Source organism: Rhinolophus ferrumequinum, chromosome 7 (assembly GCF_004115265.2).
Source record: "Rhinolophus ferrumequinum isolate MPI-CBG mRhiFer1 chromosome 7, mRhiFer1_v1.p, whole genome shotgun sequence".
Taxonomy (NCBI): Eukaryota; Metazoa; Chordata; class Mammalia; order Chiroptera; family Rhinolophidae; genus Rhinolophus; species Rhinolophus ferrumequinum.
The window spans coordinates 24,564,852-24,592,166 of NC_046290.1; the positions used below are offsets into that span (position 1 = coordinate 24,564,852).

At 35.9% G+C, this 27,315-nt stretch overlaps 1 protein-coding gene across 1 annotated transcript in view; it reads left to right on the top strand.

Moving 5' to 3' along the window:
• Window positions 1–27,315, top strand: part of WDR70 (WD repeat domain 70) — a 248,107-nt gene that overhangs the window by 5,391 nt on the left and 215,401 nt on the right. Inside the window, exons 4-5 of the mRNA XM_033110994.1 lie at window positions 3,041–3,161; window positions 9,645–9,837. Of these exons, the coding sequence (XP_032966885.1) occupies window positions 3,041–3,161; window positions 9,645–9,837 (314 nt within the window). The remainder of the gene's footprint in view (window positions 1–3,040; window positions 3,162–9,644; window positions 9,838–27,315) is intronic.

Consider the following 27,315-nt stretch of genomic DNA (forward strand, 5'->3'; position numbering starts at 1 on the left):
AGAATAACAAAAACATTTAGATAAATGTTTAATAACATCTAAAATATTTAATTTTAGATACAAAGTATATCATCATTAGAAAACATTTATTCTAGCTTATATTTATAGTAGTTTTATTTCCTTTGTATTTTGTTTAATTCTCATTTCTTCCTTTAAGTTAAGTGGTTATAATGATTGGCTCTGAAATTTTCAGGTGCCAAATTCCATTCATTTGAATCTGCAATTTGTGTGAATCAGCCCAGCTGGGACAAGGTAGTTTTGAATAGTTTGCTGTTAACCTAGACAAAAGCCACATATGTATGGGGTATTTTTGCAGAAATGGCTATCCAAAATTGGTTATTATTTGAAAGTGGAGAGATATCAATAAAATGAGGTACTTGGAAGAATAAAATGAAGTGTTGGGGAGTAGGTTAATTCACTTTTGTTAAGGAAAGACCTTTTTGTAGTGTTTACAGTGTGCTTAATTTCACATTCGGTAGAAATGCACAAAACAATTCCCTCTGTCAGAATTAGAATCTATTGAATTGTTGCCTTTTTTTCCCCCTCAGTCAACAATGAGGAAAAAAGGTTTCTCTACAATGTCCCCCCCCCCCGCCCACTTTAATGAAGCAGGCGATAATAGGAACCCCTCGGAATAGAAAATTCTTGCTAGTATAAAAAAAACAGTTAAAATTTTAAATTAAAAAGTTAAATGCTTCACTAGGCTGGGACACATAGTTTGGAGTATTTATCCACTGCTGAGGATCTCTAGTTAGATACGTGGGTGGGTCACAGTTTCCAGATAGTCTGGTGACAGGCAGTAAAGGGCTGTCCTTTACAGCCCTTCGAGAGAGGCAGGCTCACTGTTACATAGGGTTGGTGGTACTTGTTGGATAATTTTTTAGTCTCTAGAAAGTCTGGTCACATCAAAGAAAGATCTAGTTGTGGAGCCTCAGTTCACTGCTCTGGGACGTAGTGGCTCTGTGTTAACTTCTCTGTGCCTTAAGAGTCCTCAACTGTACAGCGAGGATAAAATCGTACCTACTTCGCCTGAATTGTATAATTGAAATTTACTGAGAGAGTAGAACTTAAATGTTCTTATCAAAAAAGGGGAAAAAAAGAGTAAGTATGTGGGGTGATGGATATGCTGATTGACTCCATGGGGTAGATCTCTTACAGTGTGTATGTGTGTTGTTAAGTCATCACATTGTACACTATCTTACAGTTTTGTCAATTATACCTCAGCAAAGCTGAAAAAAGTATCTATTTCAGAGGTTGTTAGGAAGATTAAAAGATTACAGCCAGTGCTTAAAACAGTATCTGGTACATCGTAAACTCCATATAAGTATTAGGTGCTATTATTTTTGTTAAATTAAGGCTGATATTAAAGATGCTTTGGGTTACTTGCAAAGAAGTTATAGAAGACCTAATTAAAAATGGCTCAGAAAGGAAAAATTTGTTACCACGCATGACAAGAACTCTGGAATGGGGCTCTTCAATCTTCTGATTCCCAACATGAAGGACTTACAGTTCTTGCCCTTTGCTGCTTTGCCAGATTTAGGGTGTTGGCTTTTCCTAAGCTGACTGTCCTCATGACCCAAAACTGTCAGCGGAATTTTGTTGCATGCTGATGACCACATCTACAAGCTGAAAGGAGACTGTTTTGTATATCTCTTTTTAGGAGTAAGAAAACCTTTTTCAAATGTACCTCTAGCTGACTTCCCCTCATCGTGTTGGCCAGTAGTAGTGGGGCACATCAGTTCCAAACACAGCCATTGGCAAGAGCAATAGGGTTCACGTGAAGCCAAGATTCTCCCTCTCTGGGCAGGGAGAGGCCCAGCATCTCCTGAAGCACAGTGCTGGCTCTTTCTTACCTAGAGAAAATTGCGGTTTTCTTAGCAAGGGAAAAAGGGGGAAATGGTTGTTGGGTAGGTGGGTTGGTATTGTTTCCTGATTAGGGTCAGGGCTGCCCCTAAGGACCTGAGCCTAGAGTCCAGTTTCCCCCCACCCCAACCTTGCCCTGTGCTGGAGGATATGGAGAGATTGCCTGGAGAAGAGGATGAGGGTAGGAGCCAAGCAAGTACACTCTTAAATTTGGACATTACACCGACATTTCCCCCCCCACCTCCAGCTATCAGAGTGTAGAAGTGTTGACTCCTAACCTACCTCAGCCTAGTGGAGAGCACAAAACAAAAAACAAACCATGAGCGAGAGCTATATAGCTTTTGCCTTCTTCCTGGAGAGTTTTTTCTTCAATGTTTGAAATGAAAGACTATCTAGTTACTTGTGGATATTTGCTGGTTATCTCGTTTCTCATCCTTCATATCTTAGACAGAGCCTAAAGAATACATACATTCCAATAACTAAGGGCCTTTTGATACTGCTTGACTATAGGTGTATTGTTTTTCATTATTAAGGAAAAAATGTTAAAGGTTATTTCAGGTTATTGAGGATGGTAGCAATTGAGAACCAGACTATTCATATCAAATGAATAGTCCTTCATGTGTGTGTGTCCCCCAATTATAGAGTGGGATTATCGGAGGAAAAAGGTTAAATTCCCTTGAATAATTTTTTTGTCTTTCCAAGGTAAACAACTCCAGAAATCTAATGTAGTTGAAATGTTCTCATGATTTTGGCAGGAAGTTTCTGATAAAAAATCCAGTGTGGAAATTCAGAAATGCTGAATTTATCATTCAAAACATTAAAAGTAAAAAGTGAAATTATGTAAGATCTTACTTTTGAGTACTTTATTTTTTACTTATCACCTTCCACATCTTTTTACATAATGCAATCTGATTCATAATATATTCACATGCTAATTTTGCTTAGCATATCTTACTATTTTCCCAGATTTGTATATTTTCCATCAATATTAGCTGCATTTTATATTATGTTATTGTACAGTAAGTCAGTTTTCCTAGTGTTGGACATTTAGGTTGATAATTTTTTGCTGTTACTGGTAATACTGTAAGTTACATCTTTGTGACTGTTAATTTTCAGCCTTTTCAATAATGACAAATTTTGAAGTCTAACTGTTGGAAAAATTTTTAAATCTTTCCAGAAGCAAGAGAAAAAGAGGAAGAAATGAACAAAGAGAAAGAATTAAGAAGGCAAAATGAAGATACTGAACCAACATCTTCAGGCTCAAATGTGGTCAGAGATTGCTCTAAATCATCTTCCAGGTGCTTGATTTTCTCAAAAGGATTCTACTAAACACATTTTCTAGAACACAAGTTCAGAACACAAGTTAGGCAAAGTTCCTGATAGTAAAAGCTTACATAATTTCTCCTGTTTTAGACACTAGATGTCCCTAGGACCATGAAAAAGTCCTGTCACATCGTGAATCAATTGAGTGTCTCTGAAGCATTCCAGATGTAGTGTTAAAATCTATACCTTTTGACTGCAGAGCATACTATATAAAGTGGAAAGAGGCTGACAAGTTTATAATTTTTGTCATGTTTATTTTGACATTTATGTCTTTTGTCCCTTTTCCCAAAATTCTGCATTCATGATAACTTTATTTGGTGGGATCCTTTACAGAAATACACAAGAAAGAATATAAATAGAAGTGCATTATAAAGTTTACTATGTTATAGGAGAAAGCAGCCTTTAAAATTCCTTTAGAGTGAAATTTAATACTATGTAACTTAATTACTAGGAACTTTAAAAGACATAAAAACATAAAGATATCAAATGTGGATGGAATAATACAAGAAACCTAATGTTGTTTTAGGTGTATTTTTAATTGTCAAATTGGTTCCATAAACTTTTCAATGCAAAATCTACCATTGGATTGACATTTCATTTGTTCATGTTAGAAAAACATAAAATGCCTGAATACACAAAATATTTATGCTATGTAATACTGTGTAATAGTATAATAATATATTCTTTCATTTTTTGCACATCTGTTCCCTGGTACAGGTCTTTGGTACCTCAGTCTAGGCCCTTGAGCATAGTCTCACTCCAAAAATCTTGTTCTTTTCTATATTCTACATTCTAGGGAGGGAGGACTACCTACATGGGAGTACAAGTCAGGTTCTCTGTTTTTGTAATAGTGCAATCCTAATATCTGTTTAGTGTGTGAAGTATGTGAGTATCTTGTTATACATTAGTAAAGAGCGAGGGTTAGCAAACTTTTTCTATGAAGGACAGATAGTAAGTATTTTAGGCATTGGGGTCGATACAGTCTCTCAACTACTCAACTCTGCCATAGGTAACAAAAAAAAAAAAAAGGGCTTGGTTGTATTCCAATAAATCTTTAAGAAACAAGCACCAGGCTGAAGATTGCCACCTGCCACCAACCCTGCTGCCATATGTCATTCTTTTATATGCTAGTCAAAAAATTCAGTTTTGCTTTGTCTATGGTTTTGTATCAATTGTCAATCTCACGATGTGCCTGGGTTTCAACATAATACAGGGAAAAAACCCTTTTTCTAAGAGGGACATTTAATATTTACCTTTGGTTTTCTTACTTTTGGGATGATTTAAGATGTCAAAAACAACTGTTTTGTTTTCATCTTATTGCTGAGATTTTCACAAACATAAGGATTCTATTAATTGAAAATTATAAAAATTTCAATAATTCTAGTGATCTGTATTTTGCTGCAATATTAACTTTAAAACCTAAAGATAAAAAACATGCACTACTAGTATTGGGAATATATTTTATTGATATGACAAAACCAAACATTACTTTTGTCATTAGTGATTAAAATTACAGAACTATTTTCTTCTAAAGTTTAAAAGTTTTGTTTTTCGTATTTAGGTCTTTAATCAATATAAAATTGATTTTTGTGGATACTCTGAAGTTGTTATCCAGTTTTGTTTTTTTCCTCCATATGGATAGTTAATTTTGCCAGCCCCTTTATTTTTAATGTCTAAAAAAATTTATTTATTTTAAAGCAGTTTTAGATTCACAGCAAAACTGAATAGAAGGTACAGAGATTTTCCATCTGCCTCCTGCCCCCGCCACCGCACATTCATAGCTTTCCTTATTGTGACATCCCCCATCAGAGGGGTACATTTGTGGCAGTAATGAACCTACACTGACACATCATTTTCACTCAGAATCCATACTTTACATGAGGGTTCACTTTTTGGTGTTGATTCAGTGGGTTTGGGCAAATATATACTGACATGTGCCCACCATTATCGTATCGGTTGGAGTAGTTTCACTGCCGGAAACATCCTCTGTGTTCCACCTCTTCATTGCTCCCACCCCAGCTGCTAGCAACCACTGATTTTTAAATTTTTATCTAAGTAATGTATACACACTACAGAGTCAAACATAAAGCTTCATTTCACCCTGTTCATGATTCTTGCTTCCCAGAGGAAACCATTAAAATTTTTAAAAGGTTTTTCTTCTTCTATTTACCTCCATATTTCTAAATTGTATCCTGTTACTACTCTCTTGATTTAAAAAAAAAAATTATCTTTAGTATGGCAAAATTTTTATAACAAACTTTGCCGTTTTAAACTTTCTAAAGTATGCAAGTCAGTGGCATTAATAACATTTATAATGTTGTGCAACCATCATTATTTCCAAAACTTTTTACCACTCCAAACAGAAACTAGAATTATTAAACAATAACTCCCAACTTTCTTCCGTCCTTAGCTCCTGGTAATCTCTAATCTACTTTCTGTCTTCATGAATTTGCCTAGTCTAGATATTTCAAGTGGAGTCAGATAATATTTGTCCTTTTGTGTATAGTTTCAATTTACATAACGTTTTGTTTGTGTTGTTATCAGAATTTTATTCCTTTAAATGCTGGAATAGCATTCCATTGTATATATGTATGACAATTTGTTTATCCTTTCATTTGTTGATTGAACACTTGGGTTGTTTCCACTTTTGGGTATTATGAATGCAACGAATATTGGCATACCAGGGTATGTTTCAGTCTTTGCTTTTAATTCTTTTCGGTATAAATATCTAGGAGTGGAATTTCTAGGTCATATAGTAATTTTATGTTTAACTTTTTGAGGAACTGCCTAAATGTTTTCCACACAGTGGCTGCACCATTTTACATTCCGACCAGAGAAGTGTGAAGGTTCCAGTTTCTCCACATTCTTGCCATCACTTATTTTCCATTTCATTTTTTTATTATAGCCATCCTAGTAGGTGTGAAGTGGTATCTCATTGTGGTTTTAATTTTCATTTCCCTAATGTCTATTGATGTTGAGCATCTTTTAATGTACTTAATTGGTCATTTATGTATCTTTGGAGAAATACTTATTGAAGTTCTTTGCCCAATTTTAAATTGGGTTGTTTGTCTTTCTATTGGTGAGTTGTAGGAATTCTTTATATATTATATCCTGGTTATTAAATCCTTATCAGATATATGACTTGCAAATATTTTCTCTCATTCTGTAGATTTTCTTCTCATTTTCTTATTAATGTCCTTTCTTGCATGAAAGTTTTTAAAGGCCAACTTATCTATTTTTTCTTTCTGTTGCTCATGGTTTTGGTTTCACAGCTAAGAATCCATTGCCAAATTACAGGTCATGAAGATTTCCCCTTGTTTTCTTCTAAGAGTTTTATGGTTTTAGCTCTTATATTTTGGTCATTGATCCATTTTGAATGACTTTTGTATATGGTGTGAGTTACGGGTCTAACTTCTTTTTGTTTTGATTTTGGCTCGTCTTAGTGATTCCAGTGTGTAATGTAAGGGATGATTCCACTTTTAATTTTAATTTTGTTTTATGGATGTTCAGCATTCATTACATGGTGATCATTTTTTTCTTCACTATTTTTTAATGCATACTTGTTATATATAAATTATTTCCTATGATAATTTGAATAGAGGATTGCTCTTCTGTTCTCTTGGCTGTATTTTTTTAGTCCTATATATTTTAAGATTTTTCCTTTGTAGCATGTTGAGAGTCTGTTTCACAAAACATACAAATAATTTTTTGAAAATCTACAGTGTTAAAATTTGGTTGAGCGAAAGACAGTCATCTAAGACTACCACTTTTCTTGATTTTAAAGAAATATTGTATAGCTGTAAGTTGCTATTCAAAAATCAAATACTGGGAAGAAATATGTCATTTACCCTATGAAATATAGCTACAGAACAGGAGAGAAATATTGATGTACTCCAAATTTATAAGGTAGGAATCATTTAGACGTTTGCATTTCCTTTTAAGAAATTAATACAAGAAACAATGAATTTTGCGTATGAATTTAATTCCTAAGTTGAAATTGTAAAACCGTGCATCTTAGTTAATACTTAGCTAAGCTGTCTTTTAAAGTCAGCCTAGAAAAAAAATTAGGATTTGATTCTTAATTGTTTTCTCATCCAATACATATTGTTTTTCAGGCTCTGGTTCATAATTTGGCACCACACTGAATCAAAGGCATATTTTAAACATGGAATGTTTTCTATTTTCTGTCAGGGACATTTTTGGACATATTTTATGGACTTTGTTTTTCAGAATATTGAAAATATGTTAAATATGGTTTACTTTTTTGGCCTGTGTACATTAGAAACCAAAAGACAGAAATAGAATTAGAAGCTGTGTAGAGAAGCTGATGCTTTCCATCCAGTTTCATGTGCGTATTAGGCTGCATAATCAGCCATGAAATCAACATGGATCCATTTAGTTCTCAATTCAGTGCTTACTTCTGAACTAGTTAACTCAGTTAAAGTGTGGGTGTTAAGGATTAACATTTCAATTTAGAGTTCTCTATGGCCTGAATAATTTTGCATTAAGAAAGTCTGACTTCTAAACCAGTACAGCTGGAAATTTGTGATTTAATCACAAGGGAGAAAATTTGGGAGTGTGAATACTTTAATACAAATTTATTCAGTCATTCAGTTATTGTTTATTTATTGAACATCTGTTGTGGATTAGGCTCTGCTTTAGGCACTGGGGATACAGCAATTAGCAAGTCTGATGAGATCTATGAGCTCAGGTTGTGGGAGTATTTGAGAGGATGGATAACAGATTATAAACAGCTAAGCTAATCGAATGAGATAACCTAGGATGTATGTAATAAAGATAATCAAAGTAAGGTAATTAAGGTAATGTTGATGGATAGGGGTATATCTGAAAGTTTAGAAAAGGGGGGCTGTGGGGACAGAGCCAGGAGTGCAGTTTCCAGGCTCTCGGCCTCCTGTGGAAAGGTGCTCACTCGGGTAGTAAATGGCCATCAACTGTGATTGGATGGCCACCAACTGTGGCTAGTTGGCCTACAGCTGTAACCAGTGAGCCATTGGCCACTAATATAACTGCCGTGGTTACGCCAGCAGGAAATGGGGGCTAGCAAGAAGATGGTGGCTGAGCTAGTAGGCGGTGGAGTGTGGATTGCGGATCGTGTGGCTCCTGCCTCCTGTGTCTCCAACCCAGCTGTCAGTGAGAATATAGTGGTATGACTCCCCTACCTGTGGCTCCATGGGTGTTCCTTTTTGGCCTCACCATGTCCTGCGTTCTTATGTGGGGAGCGGGACTAGAGACCCTGCAGGCCGCCCCGCACGACAGGGGCCCTGTAGGCCTCTTTGAGGAGGTGACATTCGAGGAGACCTGAATAATGCAAAAGAGGCCATGTAACAATCAGTTCCAGCAGAGAGAACTGAAAGAGCAAAGACCCTTGTGCTGAATCAAGCTTAACCTGCCAATACAATTAGAAGGAAGACCTGTGGGACTGGAGCACAGTGAGCTAGACCATTGCAAAAACAAAGAAACTCTATGGAGGTTTGCTCGTCCTACATTTGTATAAAGGGTAACATGTATGTGAGAATGTATTCCTTTCAGTAGTGAACCTAAATGAAAATAAAAATGAAAATCCCACTGTTTCTTCAATGGATATGGCAGGCATCATTTAGCTGCTAGAAACAGCAATGAAACACAACAGAAATTTCTGCTTTCATGGAGCTTACATACTAGAAGTATTTCATTAGAAGGCCATGATACTTTGAGTCCTAAAAAATATTTGATTGGCTAATTGATACAATTAAGAATGCAATTCTCAACCCTTTCAAATGGGATAGGAGGTGGAGGGATGGTGGGTGATGGTGGTTTTCAGAATGCCTAGAGATTTTTGATAAAGACCTTAATGAGAGTTTGTAACAGTTCTCAGGTGTGCTGGGTAGAAAAACAGTTGAGAATCAATATGATACTTCCTAGAGTAAGATAATTTTTATAATCCAGAATGCTACATTTAGCATTTTAGCAACTCAGCAAACTTGGATTAGAACTAAGAAACAATTTATATTTCAGAAAATATATTGAAACATTTTGGGAGTAATATTAAATTTCTTACATGACTGGCTTTATTTGTTCCTGTGACAAATGGGATTCAAATATAGTAGATATTTTCTTTCTTATGGATGTATTAATAGTATTTTGTGGTTTTTCTTACACATTCTAGTTGTTCTGCTGGCTCTATGAGTGAGGATGATCGAATGGACCTCTAACGTGTAATTGTTGTGACCTTTATTTCTGACTTTAATTTATGTTTAGGTAAGATAAGCAGAAAAAGAAGTGTTTTACTTTCCTAAGATAAAATATTTGAGTTACACATTTACCATTTGAATTACAAATTTAAAAACATTTAATATACTCAGTTGTTAAGAGGTAGGATTTCCTGAGAAATCCATACTATCTTTAGAGGGTGTTCTTTGTTGCAGCAGAAGCAAAGAGTTCCGTTTTTGTATTTTCAGTGATACAAGCAGCAGTGGAAGTGAAGAGAGTGATTCTTCTGATGATGAGTTAATTGGCCCTCCTTTACCCCCTAAAATGGTGGAAGAACGAGTTACTCATATGGAGGAAGATATCAGTCGGTTACCGCCACCTCTCAGTGAAGAACAGGAAGATGATGATGATGATGATGATGGTGATTCAGAAGAGGAGGAAGTAAGTATTTCAGTGGTAATTTAAGAATTTAGTGGAATAGCATCATCAGTTCCCTGTTTTTCATGAGTGAGAGCAAATCAAAAAGAAAAAAATCTGAGTTTATTACTGGCAGCCCTTGTTCAAAGAACTCTAAAGGATGTACTTCAGGAACAAGGGAATGGAATTCAAAAATAATAAATGGTGAGCAGGAAGAATGTGTTAAAAAAGCAAACCATTGGTATACTTTGTATATTTGATATCTGGAGTGGATCATTTTTTAATACCATCCTCCTCTGTGTGACAAATTATTTTCAGTAGTAATTATGAAATAAAACAAATAATGGTCAGAAAAGAAATTGACAGCTTTTGCAAATCTGTCAGTGACTTCACAAAATGGGCATTCTTTGCATATTTATGTTCGGTATCCAGTATACCAAATTTGTCAGTATGTTTGTTTGTAGTTGATCAAAAAAAACTTTTAATTTTAATTTTGAAAAAAAAATTTCACGTGAAAAAACAGATATAAACATATATCTGTATGTATGTGTATGTATGTGTAGTATTAGGAAAAAAGGCATAAGGATAAATTTGGCAGTTTCATGAAAAATCTTGTTTTACAATAATTCCCCAAATTGCAGTGTTGACCATGTATTTTTTCTTTTGATATCAGTTCTAGTGATTTCAAAAAATATCTCTGTTCTTGAAATATTGTCACTAAAATCTATTTTATAGAAAATTCATCATTTGCTAATCTATTTCATAAAAATTCCTGAAGTTTTCTTCTGTAAAAATCAGATAAAATGGCTAAATAATGGCAAATACTGCTTTAGAACATTTTTGATGGAATCAGTTGAGGTGTTTGAACACTACCTTTTTGAATTATTCTGGCAGCCTAGTCTACCATTTTTGTCTTTTCTCCTGACATTCAAAGAATAACAGAATGGAAGATACTGAAATTTTGTTTCTTTGTCTTAATCATTGTTTTTTTGTTTTTGTTTTTGTTTTTTTAGCATTGTAACCAATATTTCTTACATTCTTTTTTTTTTTTTAATTTTATTTTTTAAATTTATTGGGGTGACAATTGTTAGTTTTGAATCTGCTGTTTAAATGAAGAAATGTGTAGTACAACAAGGGTTGGAGATATGAAACTACCCTTGAAGTAAGCTGGAATGATTTTGAACTATTAAAAACATCTGAAAATGTGTGTAGCTGAGGATATACGTGCATATATGTGGTGCAGACTGTATAACTGGGAGTTCTCCAAATTAACTTCATGTGGAATACAAGATTAAAAGATAATAAAAATGCTAATTTGTAGCTTACATATATTATCAAAACTCAGTACTAATCGTAGCAAAAAATAACAAAAAACAAATTTCTAAAGTGACAGTTTTAGAATTGTCAGCAAATGGTGATAATAAAAAGCATATTCATCTTTAGTTGATTTTATCACTGCTTTTAAATTCTCAGTAGAAAAATACACTCTCTCTTATCTGCACCACTCCACTGCAGTGCTCTTAATATGCCACTGGAGAAAATTCAGTCATTCTAATAAAAGGCAGGAAAGGAGAAACAAGAAAATCTTGGTAAATAGAGATGACGAAATAAAAAGGTAGACATAAATACAAATATTTCAGTATTCACAATAGATGTAAATGGACTCAGCTTGTCACTTGAAAGACAAATTCTCAAATTGGATTAAAAAATTCAGGCATATTCTGTTTATGAATATGTATTGACATAGAAATGTTGAAAGAAAAAGGAATAGAAGACAATATAACAGGAACATACTAATCAAAATGTAACTACAGTGTTTCCCCGAGAATAAGACCTAACCAGAATATAAGCCGTAGCATGATTTTTCAGGATGCTCGTAATATAAAATAAGCCCTAATGCGTCTTTTGGAGCAAAAATTAATATAAGACCCAGTCTTATTTTCAGGGCAATATGGTAGATCTTATATTATGAGCATCGTGAAAAATCATGCTAGGGCTTATTTTCCGGTTAGGTCTTTTTTTGGGGGAAACATAGTAATTAGTATTATAAAATTAATGTAAGACAAAATAATCTTTAAATTCATAATCCTAATTAGCAAAATGAGTGTCATTACCTAATGGTAAAGAGAACAGTTTATTCTCCAGGAAAATCTGGCAGTCTGTGCATTTAACACAATATACTCTAAGCAAAAACTGATAGAATTACAAGGAGAAATGAAAAATCTATAGTCATAATGGGAGATTCAGAAGTTGTTAAGACAGCAAATAGTAAGAGTACAAATTTGAACAAAACAAATGCATTGAACATACTGAACATATATTGAACATATTATAGAACCCTTATCCAGCATTTTGGTTTCAAGCACACAAGGATAATCAGAAACAAGAAGTATACATCTAGGTCACAGCATGCTATGGACATGAGAAAGATGCTCTTAACTTTGGGTGGTTCACAGAGTAGGTAATATTAGGTTGATGTATGAAATGTGAAAATGTTATCTATAGAATGTTTGTATGCTCCCAAAGTTTGTAGGTTGAAGCTCTAACCCCCAGTGTGGCTATATTGGGAGATGAGCCTCTTTGAAAGTGATTAAGGTCAAGTTAGGTCATAAGGGTGAGTCCTGCTCGGATAGGATTAGTAGCTTTAGAAGAAGAGAGACACCAGAGAGCTTGGTCTGCACATGATGGAGCAAGAAGGGCTGTCTACAAGCCAGGAACAAAGTCCTCAACTGAAACCAAATTTGTTGACACCTTGATCATGGACTTCTAGCCTCCAGAACTGTGAGAAAATAAATTTCTGATGTTTGAACCACCCAGTCTGTGGTACTTTGTCATAGTAGTCTGAGCTGACTAATTCAGGTTTGCAAGGCTGACCAGGGGCTGGGGAACAAAGAATGGAAGAAAGAAGGGTGTTACGAGCAGGAAAAAAATTGCTAACGTGAAGGCCTAAGTCTCTGCAAGTCCATGTTGTCGTGGTGAAATGTCAAGTGATTGGTGCCTGGCTGAGTTCATTCTGCTGGGGGTGAGGTTAAAGATGAGGCAGATAAGATCGAATCAGAGAACAATACACAGAAGGAATACTTTTTGGAGGAGGTGGAATGGGAATGAGCCTTTTAGAAGGTTACGTTTTGATGATCTGGTGAGGATAAGCCATGTCCTGTTTGTGAAGAGTTAATGGCAGGCACCAAGGCACAGTGTACAAGATTAGATTCAGGATGATGGGAAATTAACTTGTCTGGAAGAGACAGTTGATAAAAGAAAGACCAGACCTTGGACGTGGAACTGATGTGTGAGTAGACCCAAAGTGCAGTTTTGCAGAGAAGTAAAAACATGCCTGGGTATGGGGCTCTGAAGCCCATTTGTAAACTTTAGCCTTTCATGGCTGTAATTAATGTCTATCAGGATACTGAGTGTGGCCATAGAGTCCTAGAGAGCAGTTCCCAGGCTCTCCGCCTCATGTGGAAAGGTGCTGGCTGGGGTAGTAGATGGCTGTCAGCTGTGGCTAGTTGGCCATCAGCTGTAATCAGTTAGCCAATTAGCCACTGATATAACTGCCACGGCTGCATTGGTTGGTTATTCGGTTGGTTGGCAGGCAAAGAAGCGGATGGCAGGTTGCAGGTAGTGTGGATCCAGCCTCCAGTGAGACTATAGTGGTATGACTCTGCTATCTATAGCTCCATGGGTGTTCCTTTTTGGCCTCACCATATCCTGCGTTCTTATGTGGGGAGCGGGACCAGAGACCCCACAGGCCACCCTGCACAACACTGAGTAACAGATGGCTTTTTAAAAAAATAAGAATATACGCATTCATGCTTTTTGGAAATAAGTCGTTAAGTCTTTTTATGATGTCTTTTTGTAAACATATTAAAAGGAAATGCTGATCAAGTAATACGCAGGTCAAAGCAAGACTGTTGGTGAGGTGTGCTAATAACAGCGTCCGTTTTAAAGTGTGCACTAATTGATAATGCAGAGCTTATTATCACTGTTTCATGGATTAACTCTGAAACTTTAGAAGGGAGACAAAACAGGAGTGGGAGTTCCCTTGTTTCTTTTCCATTTCTCCTATTTTTTCTTTTTGACATACCACAACCAGGATTTCCAAAGCTAGGGCAGAGTTGGTGGGTACAGGAGACAGTTTGGACATTTGGAAATGTTGTGGCTGTGGCTTTGTAGTGGCCTTCCTCGATTCTGATAAGTTACATTGGCCTTACATGGAGGCCTTTGGTTTTCAGACTTTTTGGTTTGATAGTAGATGAGTGGCAACCTCAGGCTGTTTTTTAGGTTCTGAGTGAGAACAAAACTTCTCTGCTGTGTTGTATTTGATATTTTGGATATTCACAGCCTTCTACATCCAACAATAATAGAATCAGGGAACATAGACAGAGGAAATCTGCTGTTTACTGTCTTGAATGTGAATGTTGTGGAATCCAGACAGACAAAACAGCATGATTCATTTTAGGTAATTTGCATAGCAGTGTGTGGGGACAGAGCCCCAGAGAGCAGTTTCCAGGCTCTTGACCTCACGTGGAAAGGTGCTGGCTCGGGTAGTAGATGGCCGTCAGCTGTAATCAGATGGCCATCAGCTGTTACCAGTTAGCCATTAGCCACTAATATAACTGCTGTGGCTACGTTGGGGCGTTGGCTGGCAGAGAAGCAGACGGCAGATTGTGGCTTGCAAGTGTGGTTAGCAAGCGGATTACATTGTGGATCGTGTTGATCCTACTTCCTGTGTCTCGCCTGGCCACCAGCGAGACTGGGGTGCAGGAAGACCCCTTGCTGGGGTACTGGCAGATGTTTACTTTTGTGTCTCGACCAGCCGCCAGCGAGACTATAGTGGTATGACTCCCCTATCCATGGCTCCGTTGTTATTCCTTTTTGGCCTCACCAAACCGTGCGTTCTTCTGTGGGGAGTGGGAGCTGAGAACCGTGCATTACACAGTGTTTGGCTTGTGTTTCAATATGGAGTTCAAATGTTTCTGGCCTTTGAAAGAATCTTGTTTTTGTGGTTGGTTGAACGTAGGGTCTAGTTATTTTTTGCTTGTGGATTTAAAAACTGAATTTCGTTCCTTCAGGAAATCAGTGTGAGGTAATGCGAAGCAAAATTATGAGATTGTTTTTTATATCGGAATTCTGTAGGTGTTCTTGATTTCTCCTCCTTTTTTTCCTCTCATACTTGAATTCTTTACAATCAAACTTTTCTGTCTTTTGTTTCCTTTTGTGCTTACAGCCTTTTCCTTTCTACTCACTCTTGGCTCTAAGTTTGCAAACATACTAAAATCTTCCTTTAATGCAGTTTTCCATTCAAGCTATCCAGTTTTTCTTTCTCTTTATCACCATATGTCTCAAAAGCAGTATCTATATTTCCCACCTCTGCGTTGTCACCACACATTTTCTTTTTAAATCTTTGTTTTCAGTTTCTGCCTAGATTCCCAGTGATAAACTCCAAATCTCCAAATCAAAGGCCCTTTCTCCATTCTCATCCTGCACCTCTGCAATATCGGACAATACTGATTTCTCCTGCCTTGAAATTCTTCCTTTGTCATTTCTTTTTACTATTGGGTGGCTGCCTAGCTTTGTATATTCAGCGGATATTTATTGAACACTTTTCATGAGTCAGGTACTATCTAGATGTTGGGGATACAGCAATGAATAAAGTAGACCAACTCGTCTCTTATGGTGCTTACATTTCTGCTAGAGTTTCTTTATAGTTCACATTTCCTTATGTTTCCCCAACCATCAGCATTCCCTGAGGATCTGCCCTTGCTTACCTTATCATTTCATATTTGACCTGCATGGCGTTTTGTACATCTTCTTGTCCTCATGATTCCTGTTCACTCAGAGCAGCTAGAAAGAAGGATTGCCGCATCTCATTTGAACTTCAGATCCTGCTTTCTAACCACTCATGAAACATGTCCATATTTAAGCTCCAACAATATTCTAAATTCAACATGTAAGATCAAACTCAGGCTTTTATTTTCTCCCACTTAGACTTTTGCTGTAGCTGCTTAGGTTTGTCTCTTTGCTTCTAGATCTTTCGTTTTAATCCCTTTTCCTCACTGCTTCAAGATTAAACTATTTGTAACATGGGTCATGTTGCAAAGAATAGTACTCATTCCGTAAACGAGTAAAAACAAACCACCACAGCAGGCAGGACTCCCTCTGGGGATTCCTGAGTACAATTTGATTATGTTGTTGCTCAGAAACGTACAGGCTCTGTGGCTTTTTAGAGAGACATTCTACTTAGTAGGAGAGCAGCCAAGTTCACATACTTGAGTGGCTAAATATTTCAGCAAGTATTATTGAAATTAATGGAAAAAAATTTTTTTTAAATAACTTTTTTTTTAACCCTGTAGCTCTTAGTCTGAATGTAAGAATCAACTTTGGTACAATTAAAAAATAAATATACTCAGGCTCTGTAACGTGGAGATGGATTCAGTAGGACTGGGCTGGACTCTGCCTCAACACCTGCAACCTGTTTGTAGCAAAAGGCTCCACAGCTAAGCCTTTCCCAGTCCACCTGTGGCTGCACATCTTCCTGGTCCGCTTGCTTAATTACTTAAATGGTCACAGTTGGGCTCAGAGGTGAACTGGATTAGGGTACCTTCATGAGTTATGATCGGTATCATGCGTCATGGATACTTAAGGACATGATGTATTGCTTGCAAAATAATGCTGCTTAAAAAGAAGGATATGGAATTGCTGCCTTGTTTCTGTGTGACAGTGAAACCACTTTGAAGTGTTCATATAAAATTTATATAAGAACATTCTTTCCCCCGAATAGCTTAGAAGCAATATTTATTTTATTTCTTGAAAAATATTTCATCCATAACATGTGAAAGTTGATGTCTCTCAAAGTGTTAGTGTTTAGTTGTTTCTGAAGATGGCATGAGACTGACTGATGGTAAGCTCCTGGTCTTTTGAATTGTACTCATTTTTATGCCTATTTTGAATTATACCTATTAAATCATAGCCATCATAGTTTTTGAAGAACTACTGCTATGAACAGGTACCTATTCTGGGAATTGAGCCAGTAGCTCTGACAGTGTTTTTTATTATTGAAACTATATTACTAAGTATCAAGAACCTTAAAAATGTCCCTTTCCTTTAAACTTAATACTGTCACTTCTGGAATTCAATCCTGAGGAAATTTAGAAAAAGTTTTATGCGCATAGATTCTTCTTACAGTACTACTTATAATAATGGCGTTCAGAAATGTTCCATGGAGCATTGTGGGGTTGGTGACAGAATGGGATTGCTCGTATCTATTTGCATTTGAGGGAACTGAGGAGAGCGTGTTCATCTCACTGGGGTTACCAAGAAACCAGTTTCCTTGTATTAAGTGCACTTCATGTGTTTCTAATAACGTGACTTTCCAGAAAATGATATTTATTGTTTTTTAAAAGGCAAAGTGTAAATCAATTTCATGATTCTCCCCCAAAATGTTAGGCTTGATCAGAGCTTTCTCTTGACAGCAAGGTCCCATGTCTAAAAATGTTTGAAAATAACTCATCTATATAAAATATAGAATAGTTAAAAATAACATAAATACCTAGTAATAGGTGGAAGAACAAGTAAATTGTTAGTCATATAAAATATGCAATTATTAAACATGGTTAGTCAGAGTTTTCAGTAGCACTAGGAATGGATGTAAACATGTAGAGATAGTATGATTCCAAAAACTTAAATGATACACATGCATAGAAAAAAGTATTCCCATTGTTTGCTTCTGGATTGTGGGAGTTAAGGTTTTTTTCTACCTTATATTTTTCTATTCTTTTCTAGTTTCCACATTAATCATAGGTGCCTGTAATTAGAAATAAATAATGGGATTACAAGCAATGAAGGATTATAGTCTTTCCATTGTAAGGCAATTAAGATCTTAATTTGAAAATCTAGAACAGATAGGAAAAAAAAAACCCAAACCAAAATGTTGAACACCTATGTAGAATAAGTCTCAAGTGCCAGTGAACAAATGTATATCTTACCTTGTTCTCAAAAGGATTTAATGAAGTGAAATGCTATATGAAAGCATAAATTAGGAAGAACGAAGGAAAATAGAAAACCAGAGAACATAAAGTTAGTACATGGGAAACAGAGTTCTAAATATTTGCTCATCAATTCCTATCTTTTCCTCCTCCCCCACATCCAACCTCTAATTCATTAACAATTCTCAGAGCTCCATCTCCAAATTGTACACCAGATCACTCCATTTCTCTCCGTCTCCATTACTACTACCTTAGTGAGTCCAATGTCAGTTCAACATCAGTAGCCACTTAGGTTGTCTCTCCAGCTTCCGCTGTTGATTGGAGTCCTGTAATAGTAATCCAAGCAATGAAAAGAAGTAAAATACAGATGTAGGGAGGGATTATAGAGTCGTGATTACAAGAGTGGATTTTAGAGCCAGGCAGAGCTCCTTCACTTTCAGCTTTGTGACTTTAGGAAAGTTACTTAACCTCTCATATTTTCCTCCTCTGTAAAATGGGGCTGTTCAGCTGGAGTTGTGTGAATGAGTGAATGAACAGTATGTAGAACCCTTAAATGAGTGAATGAATAGTATAATGGTCATCTATTTTAATAGCAAAAAGTGAATTAAAAAAATTAAACATGATTTCTAATAAAAACATTTGAAAATGAAACTAAAAGGAAACTTTTTAGACTATATTAAATAATTCATTCATGCTTCATATCTGCAGTCAGTGTTATAATTAAGGAGCTTTAGAGGTATTCTCTTTAAAATCAGGAATACAATGAAGATGGTAACTCACATTACTATATTGTTTTAGACATTTTTGCCAATTAGATCAAACTGGAATAATCAAAAGACTATATATTAGGGCCGGCCCAGTGGCTCAGGCGGTTGGAGCTCTGTGCTCCTAATTCCGAAGGCTACCGATTCGATTCCCACATGGTCCAGTGGGCTCTCAACCACAAGGTTGCCAGTTCAACTCCTCGAGTCCCTCAAGGGGTGGTGGGCTCTGCCCCCTGCAACTAAGATTGAACACACCACCTTGAGCTGAGCTGCCGCTGAGCTCCCAGATGGCTCAGTTGATTGGAGTGTGTCCTCTCAACCACAAGGTTGCCAGTTCGACTCCCGCAAGGGATGGTGGGCTGCACCCCCTTCAACTGGCAACGACAACTGGACCTGGAGCTGAGCTGCGCCCTCCACAACTAAGACTGAAAGGACAACGACTTGAAGCTGAACGGCACCCTCCACAACTAAGATTGAAAGGACAACAACTTGACTTTGAAAAAAGTCCTGAAAGTACACACTATTCCCCAATAAGTCCTGTTCCCCTTTCCCAGTAAAATCTTAAAAAAAAAAAAAAAAAAAGACTACATGTTAGAAAGGAAGAAGTGAGATGTTGTATTTAATATGGCTCTACCTAAACCAGAAAGGAACAAATAAAAACTTTTATAACATTAATTTAATAGCACCCAGTTCAAAAAGTTAAAAATTAAAACAGATAACCTGTTTCAGAACAGGAGCAACAACAAAAAATTAGGAGTAAGCTTAGTGAGAGATGTGTCTGAATATAAATAAAACTAGAAACATTTTCAGTACAAAAAAATCTGAGTAAGTAAGAACAACTAAATAATCAATAAATTTTTCTCATTTTTTTTTCCCGAGTGGTTAAATAATTTGCCCAATTTGCTTATTTGCTCAGTTATCTGGCTACTAAGTGGTAGAGTTGAAAGTCAAACACAGGCCGTCTATGCTTTTAATACTACTACGCTACCTCCCATACTGGGAAACCTGTGGAGTTGGGCTTTGAGCCTGTTTTAAGAGGCCAACTTACATATCAGTTAGTACAGTATTAATTTGGCTGCTCCTGACAAAATGGAAATCAACAATGGCTTAAACAAGATAGAAGTCTTTTTTTTTTCTCTCACATAAATGAAACCAGGAGTTAAATGGACCAGAATTAGTTTGCAGGTCCAGGATGTCACAGATTTAAGGTGCTTCTGTCTTTTTGTTCTGCCATCCTCAATATGTGGGCCTCAAGACGGATGCTCAAGCTGTAGCCATTATTTTTGCACTTTTGTCTGGTTACTCATTTTGAACTTCGTATCTGTCTCACACATGAGAAATACAATGTTTACTTTAGGAAGCCAGTACTCTAGCTAAAATTCAATGCTTCCATTACAAAAGATGGATAATAGGGAGAGCCAACCAGCAACTATGTAGTGAGCAATAATGGCAAATTATTTTTTTACTTTTTGGGGGGTCATTTTAGCCATTATGTATAGTCCTTTAGTATTGCATGGCATGCCTGTATATACGCTACTTATTTTATTTTGTTCGTTGTGAACATATTAGTTGCCTTTCTCCAAAGGAACAAAAACCAAAGTTCATTGATACTAATGCAGTCTTTAAACTCTTAGGATTTAGTTACTCTGTGAGCATGCACGCATTTCATTTTAATTCCTTTCTGTCTATTGTGTCCTGCTGTTTAGTTTTTCTACTGTTTTTATTTCTTCAGAAATGAGTTGCAATTTTTTTGGTTCTTTTTTTTAAAGAAAGATTCCATAAAACCAGACTTTGCTAAGATTTTAGTCAAGTACAACTATGTATCTATCAAGTTCATTTATATAGAATCATCAAAACATTCATAAGAAAATAGAGGTACAGAAACTGACTTTTTAAAAAATTTGCTTTGCGAAAAGATTCCCAGTAAGAGATCTTCATGCAAAAGTGCAGTTTAAATTGCTTCACTTGAGGGAGTTGTGCCCTTTTAGTGAAGCAAGTTATATCTGTAAACAAATAAGCAAATTTCCCTCAATTAAGTTCATGATTATCATTTTTTAAAAGGAGTTTTACCTCCTCCCTGCTGTCTTTTCCTCCCTGCTGTTATTTTCCACAACTGACATATAATTCATTCCCCATTTAGCATTGGCTCTTTGAAAAGTTCAGGATATATTTTTCAAGGACATGTCTAATCTTTCATCAATATAGGCTAATATTTAGAAAGTCTGATTCCTAAATGTATCAGACCTTCCCAGTTTCCATTTTCCCATTAATTCTCTCTGAGAAAGCAGGCTGCCAGTTTTGAGTTGATACTGACCAAAGCTTTAATGTTTTCTTCCCATTCTTCCAGTTTCTGCTTGTTAAAATTCTGTCCAGCCTGTACGGACCTTTTCAAAGTGATTTCCTCCAAGCAGCTTCTCCAGATACCAGCTGCGTATGTTACTTCCCAGCCTTGGTTTCTGCCTTCTATAGCAAATTTAAAAGATTTTCTTTGTTAAATCATTATTTGTGTGCTTGTCTGAACTCCTCGCCTACCCTTTACAATCATATGTAATGACTTCAAGTACAAGGACTTGTGTATAAATGGTACAGTAATTTTTAAAAACATAGCTTGTAGTGTAGTGTCTTTTATATAGTACATACAGAGTAAATATTTGTCAAGTGGAATTGAGTGTATGTAATTTTTACAATTGAAAAGCTTATTTTATGATATTTGAGAGTGTTTTCTTTTTGTGACATATCTCTAGTTTTTACATGGAAAATTGAAGTAGGGATAGAGGAGTGAACAGAAGCAATAGAAATGTAGTTAGACATCTGTTTCTGTAAGAACCGTTATATGTGCCTTGTCCTAAGCTTAGGATTTAGTTACATAATAGTTTCATAATTCTAAGAGCTGCCCCATGGTCGAATATTATTAATTGATTAATTTAATTGTATAAACTATAACTGCTTATGAACCTACCTGTCAAGTGAGACCGAAAAAGTTGTAGTTTACTCTTAAGACAGTCTCACAAAAATTTAAAAAAAAAAAGTGATGGTTTTTATTGAGGTGTAACTTCTATATAATAATATGCACAGATCTAAGGGTTCAGTTTGATGAGTTTTGACAATTGTATGTACACTGTGTTTAGCCACCATCGAAAATATAGGACATTTCCATCACCCAAACAGTTCTTTGTGCCCTGTTCCAATCACAAAATTTAACAATGAGTTTTTGATATGTAGCACTAGAATGGGAAGGAAAATACCAGAGAATATAATCAGTTGGTACATTAAGAACTACAATGCCTGATTATGATTTTTTTATATTTTATGTGCATTTCAGGTTAGTAGTTGGTCTAGTGATACTGCTGAAGTCATTGGATTGGAAATGTTAATGTTGTGTATCCTAATTTCTTTTGATGACAAGCTTGCTTTTCACTCATCCTTTATGTTATTCCGTTTTACTTATCTACAATGTACTAAAATTGTTCTTTCAAATATGTATAACACAAATGAAAATCATACATATGCAAACCATTATTTGTCAAATTACACTGACTGTTAAACAATTAGAAATATTTAGTATTTGAAAGTTTATTATTATTTTTTTGAACTTAATAAGTAAATACAAATTCAAGTGGGTAGGGTCAGAGAAAAGAGGTGAAAAATCATTTTTAAACCATATCTATTACTTCTCTATGTTATTATTTTTTTTAAAGGTAAAGAAAGTTGTAACTTACAATTAAATGGAGACTTTGGGGTGATTGAGGTTTTCCATTATCCTCACTATCCTGTTTCCCACTAATACAGAAAAATTGAAAGTTGCATTTTTATGACTGTAACTAAAGGCTAGATGTAACAGTGACGTTTTAGTTCTGAGCACCTGTTTTCCGTGAACTTTCTCTGACTCCCTGGCTGGCACGTTCTGTGGTGGAGAGTCCAAGTTTGGGCCACCACTGTGCTTCTCTGACTTCTGGTCTGAGGCTTCCCATCACCTTGGCTTTGGTCATTGCCAACCACCTGTATCAGTCAGTCTCTTTCCCTCATGCATAGAGAAAGTTGAAGAATTAAAAGTGGGGAAAAAACTCTTTAGTTCTTAGGAGTTAATGTGAGAAACAGATAATTCATGTAAACACTTAGCATAGGGATTGACACATAATTGCTGGTTTTTATCATTGTTTTCATCATGATTACCAATATTTGATTAATAACGAATTTTAATTTAATTGCAGCTGACTGGAAAAAAAATAAATTAAAAAATGTGAGGAAGCTTAATGATTTTAACTTCAGAGAAAATTAATGCTCTTTAAAACAGAGCAATTTAGTTACACCTGCATGATTCTGTCAGCAGAGGATGCTAGAAGCTCTATTCCAAAATCAGTGAATGTATTCCTTAACCATTTCCAAATTGCTAATGTGCGAAGGTCTTCATTCTTTAAGATGGGCACTAGGGGGCAATAGAGACATTTTGGCTTTTGGCAAGAATCCATTTTTTCCCACTGTCTCCTGTCTACAGTGGAACAAAAAAAAATGGAAGAAAAAGAAAGAAACTTATCAACAATATCTTCTATAAATTGGAACAAGTGAGATTTAGGTTGGGATCAATGCTAGAATAATTTAAAAAATAATGCAGAAAAATTCTTTATATTTTTTGGTGATTTGACAATGTCATACCAGAAATACAAGTATATTTATAGTTTTTGTTTTTTAAGCTTTTTAGATCAGTAACAGAGTCATATATAGGGTAAGGCTTCATGGCAGGAATAGTAAACCTCTTTACAATTTAAGATTTAAATCTGTGAGGTCAGATAAGAAGGTTTATTTCTCTGATCACAACAGTAATCCAAAGTTTTAAAAACACATAACAGATCTTGTTACTTCCCTGCTTCCCTGTCATTTTCCTCTCAGTAAACCCTCCAATTTCTTTCAGTCACATTATTAAGAAATCCAAGCGCCATGCCTTGCCCTGTAAAGCCTTGCATGACTTGGCCTCTTCAGATCTCTCTGACTTCATCCCCTTCTGTTCCATCTTGCTCACTCTTGTCTACTCACATTGACCTTTGTGTTTTCTCTTGACAACTATGCTTGTTCCCTCAGAGAATCTTTCTATTTATTCTGTACTCTATGTGGAATAGCACTCAGCACTTCACGTGACTCCATGATTTCATTTGGATCTTTGTTCAGGTGTTACCTCTGTGACCACCCTTGTGTAAGTATCCCCACTGTACTCCACTGTTTTTCCTGTCACTGCTTTCTGGTACTTGTCATTATCTGACAGTTTTGTTTATTGGTTTATTGTCTTTCTCCTCACAGTAATGTAAGTTTCATGAGGGTGGTTACATTGTCTCTTTTCTTACTGTATCCCCAGATACTTCACTGGTACCTGGCACCTAGTAACTTCTTAAGAAATGTTTGTTAAATGAATGGCAGTCCTTAGCTGTGGTCACAGTAACTCTCTTCCTCCTAAACATTTCATGCAATCAAAGTCAGCTTCTGACTCAGTTACAGTAATCATTTAGAAACTCAGGAGTTCACATTCCACCCTCACATTTCCAAGGCTAGCCCTGCCACAGTTTCCTCATCAGAAGGCTGCCGTACTTTCTAAGCTTCCATTGCCACTTGAGTTTTTGTATCCTCTTAGGTGGCTGCCAGAGACAGTCCCTATATTGGGTCTTTTTTGCCTTTGAGCAGTGGTTTTTATTTTGTACAACAAACATTTTATATAACTGCAATGTGAATGACACTGCTAGTATGGACCATTTTCTTTATTTGCACTAATTAGTGTATAGTGGGGAAGATGGATTAGTTTATGCAGATAAGTGTGAAGCATAATTTAAGTGCAATGAGGAAGGCAGGAGGGTACTTTTTATCTGACAGTTTGATTGTAATCTTAATTACAAGTTGTTTTAACATATAAATATTCGGCATTAAACTCTGGTAAACTTCTGTCAATATTATATATACTGAATTGCAAATCTAACAGCTGTAAAATTGTGTTAAGTCTATGGAAGTTATGTTACGGGTGTCCTTCGCTCCACCCCAAGCCAGTGTCAAATGAGGATCTAATTTTGAGTTAAATCAGTTCTTAATTGAAAAAAAGAAAATTTATGAACGCCTTGAATATTTTTTGGGTAAACATCCTTCATAATAATCCTGCCAAAGTCAGTCTGTAAGTCTATGATTGCTATGTTATGCTGTTATAAGTTTTCGTTGGAAAAACTACCCCGTATTTCCCAGAACTTAATACCTGATTTGTTCTTTGTGGAATCTAAGTGTATTCTGAGTTTCATGCAGTGATGACTTAAATTTTGTTAAAGATTAAATAAACTTGTATCCACAAATTTAAATTTTATTTTGAAGTATTTTTAAACCTTTTCAAATGACCCCCTTCTATGAAAATTTGGATCTCCTTTTCAATTGACTACCACTTTTCGTGTAATCATGAAAAAACGTTATGCTCTTTCTCCCTCGTATCCTTTATCAATTCTTCTAGCCATGTACTTTATCTTCTGGATTCACAGAGTTCTTGTTCATTTCTCCAAAACCCCTTGGCACATCCATTGCTTTCTCAAAACCTTTTTTCCTTTACCCAAGGATATTTACTATCCTTAGTACTTTCTATGAAGTAATGAAATCCACCTCCTCTTTTTCTTTCCCCACCCTCTCTGCTCATAACACTGATTCCACCCCCCCCCATATTTTATGTGTTTGCTCTTAGGCACAGCGAGTTGAATTATTCACACTTCATAGTTCTATTAATACTATTGTAATTGGCCCTTCCGAAGTCTTTCACTTGTTGTTTACGTGGGGTTTTTCTTTTTTTTATCTTTTGCTTTCATTTTTCTTTTCTTTCCAGTTCCTTATGCCTTCCTACATCTGCCTCATTTGTTGACTCTGTTGCACTCATGTTTCATTTTACCTTAAAGCTTTTTTCTTTTTTTTAAAAAAAACCTGAATTCAGTGAAATTAAAAAAAATCCCCCCGATTTCTTACTCTCAGTTTATTATTTTAAAATTTTACTTTTGGTTGCTTTACTTATTGATCTCATTTTGTTTTCTTCTGCCTTCCCAACTAGACACTATATTTTTTTAAATTTTATTGGGGAATATTGGGGAACAACGTGCCTCTCCAGGGCCCATCAGCTCCAAGTCATCCTTTAATCTAGTTGTAGAGGGCACAACCCAGCTCCAAGTACAGTTGCCATTTTCAATCTTTAGTTGCAAGGGGCACAGCCCACCATCTCATGCAGGAATTGAACTGGCAACCTTGCTGTTGAGAGCTCACGCTCTAACCAACTGAGCCATCCAGCCACCTCTAGAGAGTATTCTTAAGAACGAGAGTTAGGTAATTCATGTTTGCATTTCTCTAAATATTAAAGAAGACAACCATAGCTAAGGCACATGGGTTTTTCAGTTTAGTAGGTATAAGCACAGTATTTGAAAGTAAAACTGCTCCCTTGATCTTTCCTTCCTTCTGTTTACATAAGTAAAAGTGGAAGATTTACATGTGTCAATTTTGAAAAAGATTTCTTAAGACTTTAATCTTATAATTTAAAAAAGTGCTTTTACAGAATTTTTAGAAAATCATATTTGCCAAAATTAATATAATTTGTTTTTCAGTGGAATTAGGTACTTTCCTATTACTGTGACTGTAAAGTTTGCATTTTCATAAATGTTGTATTTTAAGTGCCAAATTGATAGAATAGCATATACGTACATGTTAAAGCAGTACCAAGAGATCTTACTTTTTCTTTATTCTATAGACTTTGATCCTTATTTGGAAAGACATTGTGTTAGAACTATTTGTTCTGAGTGCTAGAAGTGCAACTAATTGTGAATTTGAAATAAGACCAACCCACCAAGTTGATTCACATAGCCTACCAGACAGTTTTTGGATGGTAATTTTGCCATTTCACTCCCAATCTGGATGGGAATCAGGGAGTCTTTATTCAGTTCTGCATCCCACAGAGCCTTGTACACTATAAATGGGGATCAAATTTTTTTTTTGTTTGTTTAAATGAAGTAGTGGTACAGTCTTGATTTTTATTAACATAAAAAGTGATGTGCCAACAAACCAGGAATTGACTGTTAAGCCACAGTTCTGCCTCTGCAGTCCCCTTTTGTTTGACTGATGAATAAATAAACAGATGCTCAAATCTAGACCCAAACAATAGTTCTGATAGTAGATCTTTCCTTGGTGTATCAATGTGCTAAGCACTTAAGGTGAAATAACTCATTTAATCCTCCTGTTTTGACCGATAAGGAAAATGGCACTCAGAGATGCTAAGTAACTTCCCCAAGGCCACCCAGTAGCAAATGGTGGAGCCAGGTTTCGAATCTAGGGAATCTACCCCAGAAACCACATACTTAACCATTATGCCCTTTACCACGGATTGTGACCTATCCTGCTTCTCAAGGTCATTCTCATGCCCCATCCATTCAAACTGTGAACAGTTTGAGCACCTGCTGTATTTCAGACACTGTGATAGGTAATCAAATAAGTCATAGTACCTGTCCTCAGGGATCTTACAGACTAGGGGGACATAGCAAGCAGACAATCTGCTTCTGTTCTGTAGCAAGAAATGCCTAAGAGCAATGTAAAATATTGATTGTAGTGGTGGTGACTTTAGACTATGGAAAGTATGCTGAAGTGTTAAAATGTGTTTGTTCCATATTTGGTAGGATGCATAGGGTGTATAATTGCAATAGCTAGAATTGCAGAATGAATCCAAAAGAACCTATACGTTGGCTTTAGAGATGCCTCCAATTTTCACT